This window comes from Rousettus aegyptiacus, unplaced genomic scaffold (assembly GCF_014176215.1).
Source record: "Rousettus aegyptiacus isolate mRouAeg1 unplaced genomic scaffold, mRouAeg1.p scaffold_m13_p_8, whole genome shotgun sequence".
Classification (NCBI taxonomy): Eukaryota; Metazoa; Chordata; class Mammalia; order Chiroptera; family Pteropodidae; genus Rousettus; species Rousettus aegyptiacus.
The window spans coordinates 18,417,047-18,433,973 of NW_023416311.1; the positions used below are offsets into that span (position 1 = coordinate 18,417,047).

At 42.4% G+C, this 16,927-nt stretch overlaps 1 protein-coding gene across 1 annotated transcript; it reads right to left on the reverse strand.

Annotated features, from left to right (window-relative positions):
- Positions 1 to 6,972: 6,972 nt before the first annotated feature.
- Positions 6,973 to 9,830, reverse strand: ZG16 (zymogen granule protein 16). Its single transcript, XM_036225896.1, is given in 4 exon segments — positions 6,973 to 7,482; positions 8,185 to 8,317; positions 8,472 to 8,533; positions 9,817 to 9,830. Coding segments are annotated over 4 exon segments (525 nt in total). The 3' UTR covers positions 6,973 to 7,166.
- Between the last annotated feature and the right edge of the window lie 7,097 nt (positions 9,831 to 16,927).

The window sequence follows — 16,927 nt, forward strand, 5'->3', positions numbered from 1 at the left end:
GACATAGGCTCCTAATAAATATTTGTAATATGAATGAATGATGCCATATAATTTTTTCTGAGCTCTAGTTTTATACTAAGTCCAACAGATCTCATTTTAAGTTTCTCTACCAAGATTTAGAGGGTTTCTGAGTGAGCTTCCTTTTGATGGCAAACTGAAGCAGAGAGTAGAAAAGATGCTTTTAGCTTGGGTTTGCTCAGTTGTTAAGTACTTGGGAATAGTCAGGGGTGTAAATTTGAGTGAGGAAGGGGTACAGTGACCTCTGATGTTTGTCCCTGTGACTCTCATACCAGCTACAAACATATCAGCGGCTTTCTATCTTAGTGAGAATACTACTACTTTCCAACAGGATCATTGTCACAATTAAATGAAGTAATTTGAAGAGAACCTGAACTCATAATGGATGCTCAATAAATATTAGTTGCTTCTTCCATTCTTCTTCTCTCCCTACTGTTTTCCTTGAAATATAGCCCCTCAAAACATGTATGACCACTGATACAGTCTTCCTACCTGAAGTGATCCTTAAAGGTTCTCTCATATGCCAGAGGTTAATAATAAATCTATATTTGCTGTCTCCAGCACACACAAGTACAGATTCATGATAATGACAAGAATTGCACTTTCATTGGCTGGGCTTGAATTTATTGGACCCAAACCTTTCTTGAAATCCATAACTGTAGTCTATTACTTGCAGAGTCGGGTTCTGTTGGTAATTGTTTAGCAATTTAACCTCAGCTTTCTCCTGGATGAATTCATCAGCTTATGCAGGTTAAGGCTTTTCTATTCTTGGGGCTACTCATTTGGCCTGGTCTTGTGTTCCCTTTGCACGGCTTTCTTCTTGCTCCCTCTGCAATTGAAACTTGAGGACCCAGTACCAGCCACTGTGGAGTCCATGATAATCCAAACAAGGAAGTAGTCATGTCACCAAGTTAATTCGGTGACCTCCTGTAGGCCTTGGGGTTCTTCTTTTTGAGAGATTGCCTTTAAACTCCAGTCTGTCATCAGAAGAGCTGCAGGCTCCCTTTGTAGCTGGAGCCTTAGGGCTCTTCATTCCAGTCATGTTCCAGAGCATTCCGTAAGTGAGGAGGCCTCAGACCACAGCCATTCCAGACATGCCCCCAGTTCAGGCTGTTTCAGGCAATGTATCTGGGGCCTCCTTCCCTATACACACATCTCAGTCATTCCTATATAGTATTCAGCCACTGGACAAGGAGACCCATTATTTTTATGTAGCAATAAGTTCCTAGTATTTAGATTACTAGGATGTGAGAGCTAAATAGGTCTTAGAGAGCATCTGACCCAAATAAGCTCATTTACAAATGGGTAATTGAAACCCAGAAAGGTTAAGCGTTTTGTCTGGGGTCATATAGCTGAGTGGAGCTAGAACTTAGATTTCCTAAGTCCCTGTGCAGTACTCTGTCAGCTCGCTGTGACCTTTGGTAGCTAGGTTCCCGTCATTACTCAGGAATCCTTTTACCTGACTTTGGTCAGCAGACTCCTTCACTCCCTGCTATTCTCCTGATTCCCCACTCTAGCCCTCCTAGGTTTTATGAAGTGCAACAGCTAGTTTATGTGTCAAATTAATGTTATGTGACTATAATAAAGTAGTCAATCAAAACTAATCTAGGTGTTGCTGTGAAGATATTTTACATAGTTACCATCTGCAATCATTTGACTTTAAGTAAACATTATCCAGGATAATCTGGTGAGCCTCATCCAGTCAGTCGAAAGGCTTCAGAACAAATCTGTTACTGCTTGATACCACTTTATGTAGAATATAAAATTAAAAAGTCAAAGTCTTAGATATGGAGAGTAGAATGGTGGTTTCCAGGAATTGGGAGGTACAGAAAATGGGGAGAGGTTGGTAAAAGGGTCCAAACGTTTAGTTATGAGGTAAGTTCTGAGGATCTACTGTATAGTGTGGTGACTATAGTTGATAATCCTGTACTGTATAATTGAAATTTGTTGAGAAAGTAAACCTTAAGCATTCTCATCAATTTTTTTTTTTTAATTTGAGGTGATGGATGTGTTACTTTGATTTCAAAAATCATCACATCATACCCTTTAAATATATTACAATTTTATTTGTTAATTATACTTCAATAAAACTGGAAAAACATTTTTTAACAAAAATGAAGTTACTAAAAGTATAAATTTTGATAACCTAATAAATTAATTTGCAGAGGAAAAAAAGAACAAAACTGAGATTTCCCTGAGGAAGAAGAAATTCCGCCAGTGCACTGCAGCATGCCCCCTACTGGGAGGTTTCAGACTGCTGGCCTGCTCTGCAGATTTCAGGCTTGCTTAGCCAGCCTCCACAGTTGCATAAGCCTATTCTTTGCAATAACTCACTTTATGTATATAGGTATGCACATCTACTACTGGTTCTTACGTAGAATCTACTTATTTAACTGAACAAGTAAAGGTTAGGTATTAACTCCCTGAAGTTTTACTCCATACCCTATTCCCCCATACAAACTAAACTATATCTTCACTCATATTTATTTTCTTCCTTTTTTCTTAAGGTTTCCCACTCCAAAACCCACATAAAATATTCTCCCTACTAACTTCTGAGACCTTATTCTATTATTTATCTCTTCTTTCCTGAATCTTCAGCCTCTTCATCATCATATAAACATTCCCATATCTCTCCTGTTTAAAAAAAAAGAAAAACCCTCCTTCCTTACATCCCTCATAACTATGACTTACTAGCCTATTTTCTGGCTTGCTAGAGCCAAATTTCTTGAAACATTCCAGTCTTGCTGGCTGGATTTCCTCACTTCCCATTCATTCCATAAGCAATTGCGACCTGGTACCCCCCAATCCACTGAAATTAGATTTCTTTGAAATAATTAATGACTTTCTGATTGCCAAAGCCAAGGAATCTGAAGTTTGTTCTTTTCTTGACTTGGTGGCATTAACCACTCCTTGAAATTTCTTTCTTGCCTTCTAGTGCATCACTCCTCACTTCCTTTACCTCCCAGACCACTCCTTTTTTCTTTTCTTTTCTTTTTTTTTTAAACTGATTCCTCTTCTATGGACCAACAATCAAAAATTGGTATTCCCCAACTGACTTCTGCCTTCTCATTTTATATGCCCATAGTTTCCCTGGGTGACTTCTTCCATACCCATCACTTGAACTTCCTTATCTATATGCTGATGAATCCTAATTCTAAGCCCTGTATCAAACCTGTATCAAAGCTTTGTTCCCAAGTATCTCTCTACCTAATGTTGGATCTCAACCAAGATGTACCACAGATTCATCAAAACTCAATAGGTCCAAAAGTTAATTGATTTGTCCTTTCATGTTCCTCCTATCTCAGAGAATATCTTTCTCTTTCCAGTTGCCTAAGCTACAGATATGGTAGTTCTCCCAACCCTCCTCCTTCACTCACCCTCATGCATTCAGTTATCAAGTTCTTCTGAGTCTACCCTCCCCATATTTCTCAAATTCTTCCTTTTTCTCTCTTCTTCATATTACTGCTTTTGTATAGATATTAATAATTGCTGATCTAGACCTAGTCTCTTAAGTCCTAGTCTCTTATTTTCTTATTCTGCTTTACCTTCAGTCACCTTCAGCTTTCCCCACTTACACCAGGAAAATGATTTTCTTATAAATCTTATCAATCCCCTGAGCAAAATTTTGGTTCATTATCTTCCTGTAGCCTATAAGATAAAGTTGAAATAGTTTAACATAATATGCATGGTCCCAGCCTTTGCATGAGACTTCACTTTTGTCCAATTATAGTTTGTGTTTTAGCTGTCACTTGTAGTTTTCATATTTTCAGATTTCTGCATAAACTGGGTTCTGCATCCCCTACTGCTCCCCTGTACACACACATACCCCTTCCTTTACCCTGAAAATTTCCCTGACACTCCCAGAGAAAGTTAGCCTTCTATAAGAAACATCTTTATTATGGCACCAATAAAACTATCTTCTTAGAAAAAAAGAACCAAATCTTCAGTAGTCTTTATATGCCTAGCACCTAGCAGTAAATGTTTGACAAATGTGTGATTAGCTCAGTTCTGTAATTTGAAAACTTTATTAAGTAAAGGAAATCTTTCTTTAAAATCTTCTGCAAAAGCCTATATGTGGACTAGATGAAAGTTTTCTTCTGCTGTGGCTGACTCTTAGGTGCAGGTGCCTTCAGTGGCCATAGTGTGAAAACTAATGATTTAAAGGCTGTCCTAAAGTTGACCAGATATCTGTCAAAAATCTGTCAGATTCTCCCATAAAAAGTTCGATGTGCTGACACACACTATAACCTCAATCAACCTTGAAAATATGTTAAATGGAATAATATAGACACAAAAGGCCATATTATTATATAATTCCCTCTCTTTGAAATGTCTGGGATAGGTACATCCATAGAAATGGAAAGTAGGTGAGTGGTTACCAGGGACTGGGAGAGGAGAATGAGTAGTGCCTGCTTAATGGCTATGGAGTTTCTTTTTGAGTTGTTGAGGAGCTTTGCTTAGTACATAGAAACAGACACAGAAAGGCAGCCAAAATGGGGAGACAAACTAGCAGAAACCATACGAGAGAACAGAACGGAGATCCAGAAATGATGGAGTCAAGCAATGAAACAGATGCAGACTTCAAAACACTGGTTATAAAGATGCTCAATGAGCTTAAGGGAAATGTAGATGAACTCAGTGAGAACTTTAACAAAGAGACAAAAAACATAAAAATGGAAAAGGAAGTTATAAAAGGGAACCTGTCTGAAATGAAGAACACATTATCTGAGATGAAGAGTATATTAGATGGAATCAACAGAGTGGATAAAGAAGAGGATTGAACTACCGATATCGAATATGGGGAAGTCAAGGACACTCAACCAAAATAGCAAGAAAAAAGAAGCCAAGACTATAATAATAATTTAAAGAACATGTGGGACACTATTAAAGGTAAAAATATCTGTGTCATAGGGATACCTGAAGGAAAACAACAATACGTTGAAGAGCTATTTGAAGAAATGATGGAAAACTTTCCACACCTGGTGAAGGAAATAGGCATACAACCCCAGGAAGCTCAGAGTCCTAAGAAAGAGGAACCCAAAGAGGCCCACACCAACACACATCATAATTAAAATGCCAAAGGTTAAACACAAATAATCTTAAAAGCAGCAAGAGGAAAGAGGTTAGTTACCTACAAGGGAACACCCATAAGACCGGCAGCTGATTTCTCAAAAGAAACTGGGTAGTATAGAAGGGCTTGGCACAAAATATTCAATGTGATTAAAAATCAGGATCTACAACCAAGAATACTTTACCCAGCAAAGCTATCATTTAGAGTCGGACAGATAAAGAGCTTCCCAGACAAAAATAAGCTAAAGAATTTATCACCACCAAGCCAGTATTACAGGAAATGTTGGAGAGACTTCTTTAAGAAAAAAAAATATCAAAATCATGAATAAAAATGGTAATAACTACATATCTTTCAGTGACTACCTCAAATAGAAAAGACTTAGGTGCTCCAGCCAAAGGATAGAGTGGCTGAATAGAGAAGCAAACAAGCTTCCTATATATGCTACCTACAAGAGACTCACTTCAGATTAAAAGACACATACAGACTAAAAGGGAGTGGATGGAAAAAGATATTGCCTTGATGGGCATAGAGGGTATTGTGCTAAATGAAGTCAGATAGAGAAAGACAAATACACATGATTTCACATAAAAGCAGAATTTAAAGAACAAATAATAACAAAAACAAATTCATAGATACAGAGAATATTTGGAGGGCTACTAGACAAGAGGGAGGTTGGGAGGATAGTGGAAAAGGATGAAAGGATTAAGAAATACAAATGGATAGTTACAAAATAGTCATGGAGATATAAAGTGTAGCATAAGGAAAATAGTTAACAATATTGTAATAAATATGTAAGGGGGAAGAAGATTATTAGATTTAGTGGAGTGATCATTTGAGGTCTAATCATTATGCTGTACAACTGAAACTAATTTTGTATGACAACTATAATTAAAAAAAAATTCATCAAATTGCATAATGTAAATATGAGCAACTAATTATCTATTATATTTCAATAAAGGTGGGGAAAATAAATTTTAAAAGAAAGAAAAACCACTGAAATGACACACAGGATGTATTTTATGAGATTTATATCTCAACAAAAAAAGAATTACAATGACATAACATTCCATTCCACGGAATTGATTGTTTAAGAGAAAGGAATTGTTATAAAAACAGGCTAGGCATGAATTTGTTTTTGAATGTTAGTGTTACTTTATAAAATTATATGTACATAACTGTTATCTTTGTCTAATTGGAAAGAAATGTTTTAGGACTTGGACCTAGAGTCCTAAGAATTATTTCCAAAGTGACTTTATATTGCTGAATCTATCCAGTCATTCTAATGCTTCCCCTGAACTCTAACCGACCTCTTATGTTCTTGGAAACCCAGGATGGAATCCTCCCTCTCCTTGGAGTGCCCTTTTTCGAGGATAGTGTTGGTAGTGCAGAAGCTGTGAGAAGGTGGTAGCTTCCTAAGGAAAGAACCACAACTCTGAGAGAGCTAAGCAAGGACACTAGGACTTATGAGTAGAGGTGGGGAGGAAAGAGGCTGGGGTAATAGGCAGAAATCTTGACTCGAAAAGGCTAAACTTTGAGAGTCAGGTGGGTTCCGGGAAAGAATGAAGATAATGGCCCAAACCGCCTATGTACAGTGAGTGGGTTAAGGTCAAGAGAGTGAGGCGACAGCCTTTTGGTGAAAAGGTGCTGTCTCAAGGGGAGGGGAATACAAGGGGACAGAGGGCTGGAGAGTGGAACACCTGGGGTTTTGGCACTAAGCCACACTAGGCTATACAGCCTCAGAACTCCAGTTTGAGTAAACACTGTTATCTTTAAAAACAGAGTTGGTGCAAGCCAAAATCTTATCTTCTTTTGATAAATAATGAGGAAAAGCCCAAGACATTTATGCCTCTTTCCCTCATCCTCCCATCTTTCCCCAGATAGATGCCCTACAGATAGGCAAGAATGAGATCTCCACATCAGTACCCAGAGTTAGGAGGTGGGCCCCAGCAGCAGACACACACATCCAAACTAGCTTTAGCCATGTCATTTTTTTTTATTGAGCCATATGAATGGGATTAATGGTAAGGGGACCCACACACCCCCACTGCAGTGTCCCTGCCTGGGAAGAGACTGAGGCTCAGCAGCTACTGTAGTCACTGGGGTAGACATCCCAGTGCAGGCCGATGGCATTGATGAAGAAGCCAGCTCGGTCGCTGATGAATCGTAGCATGGTGTTGGGGTACAAGGGGACAGCATTGAAACTCGTGCCTGTGTCTTTCCCAAAAGGCAGGTAGCGGCCCTTGTCAGTCACGAAGACCAGCTTGCTCACAGAGTACTTATACTTTCCAGACACCTGGATCACTGATTCCCCAGGGTGCAGAAAGATCTCCTCCAGGTCGCCCTAGGTCCCACCCACATAGTCACTCCAGACCTTGCCATAGCGCACCTGGAGACTGGGGACAGGGTGAAAAGAGGAGAAAGGGAGACACTGAGTAGGGTGATCAGAACTCAGGACCTGGCCTATATGGTGAGACCTTCAAACTGGTGACAGAGGTGACAAGTCTGCCAGTCTGATAGTATGTGAGGATTGGGTGAGCCAGTGGAGATTATACAGGGAACTTCAACTCCTCGTTTTGACAACAAACAGGTTCACAGAGGGAAAACAGCTTGCCCAGAGTCTCCCAGACAGTAAGTGTCAGAGCTTGAATTTGAAGTCTAGACCCCCGTTGTGCCCCCACCCCCTACCTGAAAGAAGCAAAGGGATTTTTCAAACACGTGAAAGGCTCTCATGAGAGAAAGGACTTGACTGTGCTGTCTAGGATGCAGATCCAGGATCAGAAAGGTACACCTTCTGGGAGAGACATCAAGCAAAGATGGAGGGTGCCAGAGGTGATTTAAACCTCGGATTGGGGCTAAATTAGACAGCTTCCAGGCCCCTGAGAGTTGATGGTACATGATTCACCCAAGGCCATGTGTGTTTGGGTTGTAGGGGTTTCAGCAGCACAGGTCTTGAATCCAAGTCCTCCAACAACTTTCATATCACATGTAATCCCTGGGACTTATTGACTGAAACAGGCATGACCCAAAGTGAGAACCTGCCAATTTACTAAGATCTTAGAGGGCCCTCAAACCATAGAAACTCAAAAAAATCTTACTCTACAATGTAGTATCTGTTGACTCGGACACGGATGGCAGTGATGGGGCCATCCAGCTGGTTGTTAGAATGAGAGAATCGCTTTCCTCCGATGCCTCCATACTCTCCATTGTAGGAGGAAGACCTAGCTTGAACTGGAGGGGAAAGTAGGAGTTGGAGGGAGAAATTCCCTGAGAGCTCAGTTCCTCCCCACAACCCCTATTCCTCTCACAACTCAGTTCCCACCACCCAAACCTGCCTCCGGAAGCCACAGCCACCCTGGTACTGGGCTCCTGATTTCTCACTTACTGGCATTGACAGAGGCTGATGCACAAAGAAGGGCAAGAAAAGCAATGGTCAACACTTTGAGGCTGGAATGGGAAGAAAGTAGAAAGTGAAGATTTACCCTTTTTCCTCTGGACTTCATTTACCAAGCATTCCTGACCTCCAGTTGAGTCTCAGGCTTCTTGATCCTTTAACTGAGACCTAGCTGACCCAGTCTTGGCCTTAGAAAGGATTGCCCATCGTCTCTAGGACTGTTCCTCACAGATACAATCTGTGTCCGTAGCCCCTCTGCTTTTCTCTGGTCTGGCTGTAGCCAACCTATCTCTTCTATCCCAAGCCAGAAGATCAATTTTAACCTCTATCTGGATTAAACTGCGTCAAGCCCTATTCCCTCTTGGCACAAAGCAGGAAAGGAGTTTTCTAAAGAAAAAGAAGATGACTCCAAATCATTGAGGTGGTTGAGTTTACCAAACCAGGAGTTTGAGAAAACCTAACTGAAGTCCTCCTGTGGTAGACTGGCCTGGCTTAGAGGCATCTGGAGCAAAATTTAAATTCCTGGCTTCGCTCTTGTCTCAGAAGGAAAGGAGTATTTTAGAAGTGTGTCTCTGTGTCACCTGGGGAGTGACGGTGGTGATAGAAGAGTCTGTCCCAATGCCAGTGTCCAAGTAGTTCTGGTGGAGGTGGCATAGGCTGAGAAGTTGTAAAAGTTGAGACCAGCTCAAGAGATTAGATCCCAATGCCTGGTCTGTTATGATTCTTTCTCCACTAACACAAATCTGGCCATATCTTTGCTCCTGAGTATTCCAGTTGTTCCCTAGTTCTCCATCTGAGACCCAGATGTCAATACACCTATGACTAGCTCAGATCCAGATGCCTCAGTTGACTGACACTCAGGTTTCCCCAGACACTCATTCCAGGCAGGCTCTTCTCTAGCTCAGCTTTAATTCTCCCTAACTCAGACACAGACATCCCTGTTACCCCCTAGCCCAGGCCTCTGTCATCCCTCACCTGGCCGTTTCAGGTACCAAGTAACCCCTCAGAAACTTCCACATCTTTTATACCAGGTCCAAGCGCTCCCCATGCTCTTTATCATGTGAACCTCACCTCCTGAACAAACATGATTAACCTCTTAGAGTCAGTTGTCAGGCAGGGTCTGGAACATCTTATCCTGCCCTTCCCCCTAACAGTTACAGGTGGCAGGGTGGGGTCCACTCTTGGCCAAGGCCCAGATCTCAAGAGGGGCAGAATAAACTTGAGAAAGTGTCACCAACCGAAAGGCCAGCAGCTTTAGGTGGACAAAGTTACTAATTACCTTTAGGTGTGGTCTGAGGTTCTCCCTCCTCTCTTGGGTGTTTGCAGGTGCTCTCACCTGCAAACTGTCATCTTGCAGGATTACATTTGAAATATCAATTCTAGAAAGGGATTATACTGCTCATGCCTTATGCTTAGGAGTGCCTACTATTTGTCAAATAATTTTTTTTATCTCTCCTCTGATATTTTATATAAAAAGATCCAAACATCTAGAAAAGTTGGAAGAATTGTACAGTGAACACCCATACACACACCATGTAGATTCTACCATGGTTATATTTGGCTGTAGTTGTTTTTCTTTCATCTATCCATCCTCAATCTGTCAGACCCTTCATAAATCTTTTCTCTCTGAGAAGGGCGACTTGAGGCTGCAGGTGGCTATTGAACGCCTGCAGATCCCCTTCAGGAACACTCAGTCCAGCAAGTAAGTGGGAAGCTGAGAGACCAACAGTAAACGGTTCTCCTCTGGGGACAGTTCTGGACTCAGGGTCCTCAGGACTCCTGGGCACCATGGCTGAATCCTCCTGGGGCCTGTAGCCCACACAGGACAATTGTTCCTTCCCATAAGTCTGAAACTTCTCCAGAATTAATGTCATAGATTTTTTTCTCTTTGCAGGTCCTTCTCTTCCAGGACTGATTCCTCTCCACCTAAAATTCCTGGAATTGAATCCTGAGTCGTACTGATGCAGGACAGGGCAAATTCCCATGAGTTGGCCTGCACCAAAGGAGTTCTTGACTGAGCACAAGAAAAAATTTAAGCACATGCCAGAGTTAGGGTCGAAAGGAAAGTTTATTAGAGAAGGGGTAAGGCTCCATAGACAGAGTGTAGTCTCCTCTCAAAGATGGAGATTGAGAGAACCTGAAACTCAGAAGGGGCTCCATAGACAGAGTGTAGTCTCCTCTCAAAGATGGTGATTGAGAGAACCTGAAACTCAGAAGGACAGAGGGAGAGAGAGAGAGAGAGAGAGAGAGAGAGAGAGAGAGAGAGAGAGAAGACAGAGAAAAAGGCACTGAGAGAGACCCCGAGTGTTCCAGGAATTGTTTAGTTATAATTCTTAGTGTCTATGAATTACATTTTAAAGACTTTGCCCATTTTCCTTTGATGGTGTGGGCACATGGTGTGAAAGGATAAGAGTGTGTAGCATGAAAAGTTAAGAATATGTAACGTGAAAGGCTTGCTGCAATTCCTGGCCTTCCATCCATAGGTTCCCCATGTTTTTGGCCATGGAGAATGAATGATTTTATTTTGTGTAGGACTCAACTTAAAGACTCTGTTTTCTTGTTTTCCCTCATGATGTGGGGAAATGGTTTGTTAGTGATCCTGGCCAAAATCTTCCTTGAATGTGCAGGTTTCCATGCGGTCTGGCCGTGGGGCTGATCAGCATGTTGCAGTCTCTGAATATAGCTTGATTTACCTTTTAGTTCTCTTGCCTCTTCCCTGCGTTACTACTATGTGATCCCGCCAGGGCTGGTCCTGTGACCTTCTGAGTCAGCAGGTCCTTCCAAGCTGAGAGGACGGAGCCCAGGGAAAGGCTGAACTCATGAGCCTGTTATTAATGACCACTGACCGGGCATTCGGAGCACCCATCTCCTGTCAGGCTCACCACCTGGGACTGAGGCTGCCTCCTAGGAAACAAAAGGAACTCCACCCTGAGAAGCCGGAAATAGGGTGGGGCTCCTGGCAGGGAGATTCCAGGAGCAAGGAGGACAACCAAGGATACATTGTCTGAGCTCCCTTCTCCGATCTTATCCAAGTCCAAAACAGACATGTCCTGGTGACATGACTTTTACCTCATTCCAGCCATTCTGTTCTGTATGTCCTTGTCCTCTCTGTTTGCCTTCCTTTCCTGATTCTCTCTTGTTAAACAAAAAACTTGACTTCCACAGATGAAAGGTTTTTTAAATGAAAGGCTTTATTAAGCCTTATGCTACCCAGACCAGGTTCTGGGGCATGAAGTCTAAACCACCAGCATCCGGGCTAGGTGGAAAAGACGACGCATGCCTGCAGTCCTGGAGTTGAAGGGCTCTTTAATGCATTACATTTTGGGGAAGGAAGATGTAAGTTGTTTTGAAAGAATTTACATTAGCTACAGATAAGGGAGGTGGGAAAAGGTGAAGGGAGGCAGTTCTAGGATAGGAGCACAGTCTGTAAGAAAGAAATATTTATTACTCTTTATTAGTTACAGGCAACAGTCCTGAAAGTTCATGCTGTTAGGTCCAGGAGGGCCCCTATCCCTTACCCCCTGTAGAGTGGGAACCAGACTCCTCCCTTACCTTTGTTTGGGAACCGGACCTTGCATCCGGGTTGGCAATTACATGCTCACCTCCAGTTTCACTGGAATCCCCTCCCTTCCCCAGCAATTTACCCACCCGAAATATTGCAACCAAAAAAGCCTGCCTCAAGCCCCACATAAGTTTCAGGTCCCCTCGCACTCGGGGCTGATGTTATCTTTGGCTGAGCCCTGCTTTCACTCTACTACAATAAATCTTTCTTAACCCTTTGGGCCTTGTGTGTTCCTTCTTCGGGGAACCTAACACATGCATATTCAGAATGTGGCGGAGTCTACTGGTCCGCTAATAGAGACCTGGAAGTTGATTCAAAGCTCTAACATACATTAAGGAATATGAATAGTCTTTTGTTAACTGGCTCAGAGCTATTAACTCGTTAATTGTACTTGTGTACTTCTCACTCTCCCATAGTTGTAATTTAATTTAGAACATCTCAAAATTTTTCTCTCATCACTCTTTCCTTTTATATATTGACCTTCCCCCATATCCCCTGCGCTGAGTTCTTTTTTTTTATAATCCCTTTCTTCATGCCTTTTTCTCTCTGCCTCTTCTCTTCTGTGTCTCTCCACTCTTCCAAACCCTCTCTTTCCTCTCTCCTCTCTCATTATTATCCATCTCACCTCTTTTTTTTTTTTAGAAGCGTATCACACAGTGTGACCAAACACAGGAAATCAATGATGGCAGGTCAGAGAGATCTGGGGTGAACCCTGCGGGAGAACACCCTCATATATCCATGCATGACACATCTGGGACCCTCAGAATGCTGGCTCCCACACTTGTCATGAGTTCACTCTGATACATCGACTCCACCTACATGGAGATCCAGAGTCCCCTCCAGGCCTGCAAACTGGTCCCTGGGTTCCCCCACAGCAAGTCCCCAAGTCTCTGGAGTGCAAGAGATGCCTTTCCTGTGGTGGAAGGAGTCTCAGGGTTCATCCTCTGTCAGGGACAAGGAAGACCACTGTGTAACTAATGCTGATACATCTAGGGTTTGCTCTGATGCAGGGCCTGTAGAGCCCGAAGGAAGAAGGTGAAGGCAATGGGACACTAGTCCCCACCTCTGCTTCCTCCTCATCAGCTTCTGTTTGATCTGTTTCACATTTAACGCATATGCCAATTGTGGGCCTACCTGCCCCTTTAAGTCCAGGAGAAGTTGCCTTATACCTCACCCCACCCTTAGTCATACAGGCAGTGAAAGTTCAAATCCTTTCAAAGCATTCTGCTATTGGCAGCTTCCCGTTGTCTTGACCCCTGTCTTCGTTTCCTCTGCCCCTTGGCAAAGCAACTCACTCAACACATGTTTATGGAGCACCTCTATGTTGGAGGCACCATCCTACATGCTGGATAGATAGCAAGGAAGAAGACGGTCAAATCCTACCCTCCTGGAGCTTTCACTCCAGTGGGGGTTGGAGGGAGTCAGACAAATGGAAATCTAAATTACTGCATGATATATGCTATGAAGAAATTAAAAAAAAAAAAAAAAAAACCAACAGAGTGAGGCATGAAGAGAGATGGGGATAATGTAGGGAAGAGAATTAAAATGTTAATCAAGCTACATTCAGAGACTGCGATATGCTGATCAGCCCTGCAGCCAGGCCAGGACACCTGCAGAACTAAGGAAGATTTCTGCTGGAATTGCTAACAATCCATTTCCCACACCTGTGGAAAGAGAAACAGGCAGAACAGAGTCTTTAAGTGGCTACCCTATACAAATAAAATTGTTCATTCCCTATGGCTAAAAACATGGGGAACCTATGAATTAAAGGCTGGGAACTGCCAACAGGCCTTGAGGCTTCAGACTCTTCCCTTTCTCCTTCTTCAGTGTGTGTCCATATCAAAGGAAATGGGAACTACAGAATGATATATAAACTGAATTCCATGAACACCCGGGGTTCCTCTTTGTCTCTGAGAAGAGACCACACTCTGTCTGTGAAGTGTCACGCCTTTTCTGATAAACTTACCTTTGACTCTAATTTTGTCTTGTGTATTGAATTCTTTCTACACTCTCAGCCGAGGGACCCTCTTCTCTTGGTGCAGGGTTTGGTCTCTCCTTGCCCCAATCTGGGAAAATTTTCCCTGTCCTGCATCTGGGAGGCTGTTGTCTGCTGGGAGTTCCTCTGCTCAGATAAACATTTGCAAAGAGACCTGATGACTGAAGTGATAAAAAGAAATATAGATAATTTGGGTGAAGAGTGGGCCAGGCAGAGCAAACAACAAGCACTAAAGCTCTAAGCAGGAAGTGTGTGAGATGAAGTTAGAAAAAACAGAGAGGGCAGGGTGGTTGGTGGTGAGTGAGGGAGGCTGGCGGGAGGTGAGGTCTGGGCAGTAGCCAGTAGGCAGATGGTGTGGGCCCTAGGAGGCCATGGTCACACATTCAGATTCAGAGAGCAAGGGGAGCCATTGAAGGGTTTTGCCTCTTAAAAAGATAACTCGTTCTGGATTTTGATAACGGAAGAATGGACTTGAGGATGGGAGAGAGTGGCAACGAGAAGCCATAACAGGAGCAGCGTGGACCTCCCCAGTTTCAGTGGGTCCCTCTTTCCTGCCTTCCTGGACTGCGTGAGAGCTATTCCCTCTCTCAGACAAAGAAGCTCTGTCCTCTTCCTAAAGTCTTGGTGCAAATTCAGACCCAGCCGCCACTGAGAATCTGCCCCTTTGCCCCTAACAAGGAGTTTTCAAAAAACATTTCCAAATAATGACATGTGGGTTTCCTGTTAAGGAAAAAAATCCTCTGTCTCCTCCCTTACACATTGGGCCTCCAGGTGGTTTCATTTGAACAAAGGGTTTTACCACAAGGAAAATTTGAACATTGCTTTTCTCTTCACCTTTCACTGTTCCAATAAGTAGTCTAGCGAGCAGAAGTGACTTGACTGAGTTGTAAAGAGGGTCCCTCCACTTCCTACCCTCCTGTCCCCTGCAGTTTGCTCACACTACTCCAGCTGCCTGAAGTGCTCTCTCCTTCTGCCCAGCTGGCGTCTTCTACCCTCAAGACATTCAGCCCAGACCACGACCACCAGCAGTGTTCTCCTGCACCCACCACCAAGCCTTCTCTCACAGGCTCCTTGGGGCTTTTCTCTTCCCAGCCCCTCCACTTCAAACAGAATTCCTCCTTCCTTTCTCTACTTCTCCAGCTGTCCATCCTAGGTCACTAGTCCAATTCTACTTACACTGCACTGTAATTTATCAGTTTACAATGGAAGCCTCCTCTACTAAATCCAAGCACATTCTAAGGCAGGAACTCCCTGAACCAACTCTGAATTTCCAGCGCCTGCATCTCACTTGGCACAAAGCAAGTGCCTCATAAACGACTGTCAAATGCCCAGGCTACAGTGAGACTTCTATTAAATGCTTCTCCTTTGTCTTTTCATCTGTGTCTCTCTTCTCGCAGGGTTGCATTTAGGTTTTCTTTAGTTGCTTATTTACGATTCCTCTGGAGAAACTCTGTATTCAGAAGAACGTTGGACATAAAGACAGAATTCCAGGTTGAGGCCCTCCATCCGATACCTCTTAGCTGCGTGAACTTACAGAAGTCACTTCTTTCTTTGGAGTCTGTAATATTTCTGCATTTGTAAAATGAGGGGGAAAAGTCTCAAGATCAATCAAAATCCTCAAGGACAGTGTTTTTCATCCTGTAGGTCTTACCTTATTTGGGAGCCACAAAATTAATTTAACAGCTCAAGACCAGGATGCTTTAAAAGTGGAATGGAAAGTAAGAGAGTATCACATGTAACAAGGCTAAATATTGTTTCAGTTAAATACACTGTGTTTACTGGCTCACAATATAAAATGTTACTTCCTGTTGTGAATCGCAGTTTAAAAACACAAAAACTTTGAAAATAATGAGAACTTTACTATTCTCAAAGGTTAAGTTTCTTTATATACCAACACTCAGTTCAAAACTGTCAGGCTGGGACATGGTTCCATAGTGTAGCAGTTAGCATGTCTGCTTTACATGCAGAAGGTCCTGGGTTCACACCCCAGTGGAGCTGTAGTCCATGGTCTATAGTCATGCCACCCTGAACAAGCCCAATGTCTGATCTCAGAAGCTAAGCAGGGTCTGTCCGGGTTAGTACTTGGATGGGAGACCACCAAAGAGGAACCAGGTGCTATAGGCATAAATAATAATAAATAATTTTTTAAAATAAATAAAAATTAAAACAAAACTTCCAGGCCGGAAGTGGTTGGGACACCTTTAGGGCAGTAGTTAGAGTGGCTCCAGAGACCCAAACTCATGGTAGATAAGTGTACAATGTTAATCATTTTTTAAAATTGAGATATAATTAACATATCATATTAGTTTCTGATATGCAACATAATGATTCAATACATATGTACTACACAGTGAGTTAATCATTTCTGAAAGCAGAAACCTATAGCAGTGTACTAAGAACTCACAGACAGAATGTCGTATTGCAAAGAGACATGGGCTGAAAGCCTGGTTCTAGGCTCTCCTGGCTTCATGAACTACTGACCTTCAGTTTCATCATCTATAAATTGGGGGTAATAAGACCAACCAATTTTTGTCAGCCCCATGGCACAAACCTGGCACATGGTAGGTACTGAGTAAACGTTTATTCTCTTCTCCCTGAAGGTTTTCACAAAACATAGCCTTTCTTTTATGGTCTCTCAGATAAGGTTGATCTGGGCAGCCATGATCTTTCTCATCTGCAGTTAGCTTTATTTTATGCTTTAGCTTGAGTTCAGAGCCTAGACATCTTGTCGAACGCAATGTAAAGTTGAAAAAGAATTTTATGTCAGTTGGTTTGGATGACTAAAGTTAGTCATTTGAGAACCTGATTTTAATTTCCTTTTATGGAAGTATAGTTACATGGTAACTTTTTGTAGCCTCCACATTTTTGCTTTCCATCTCCACTTCTCTT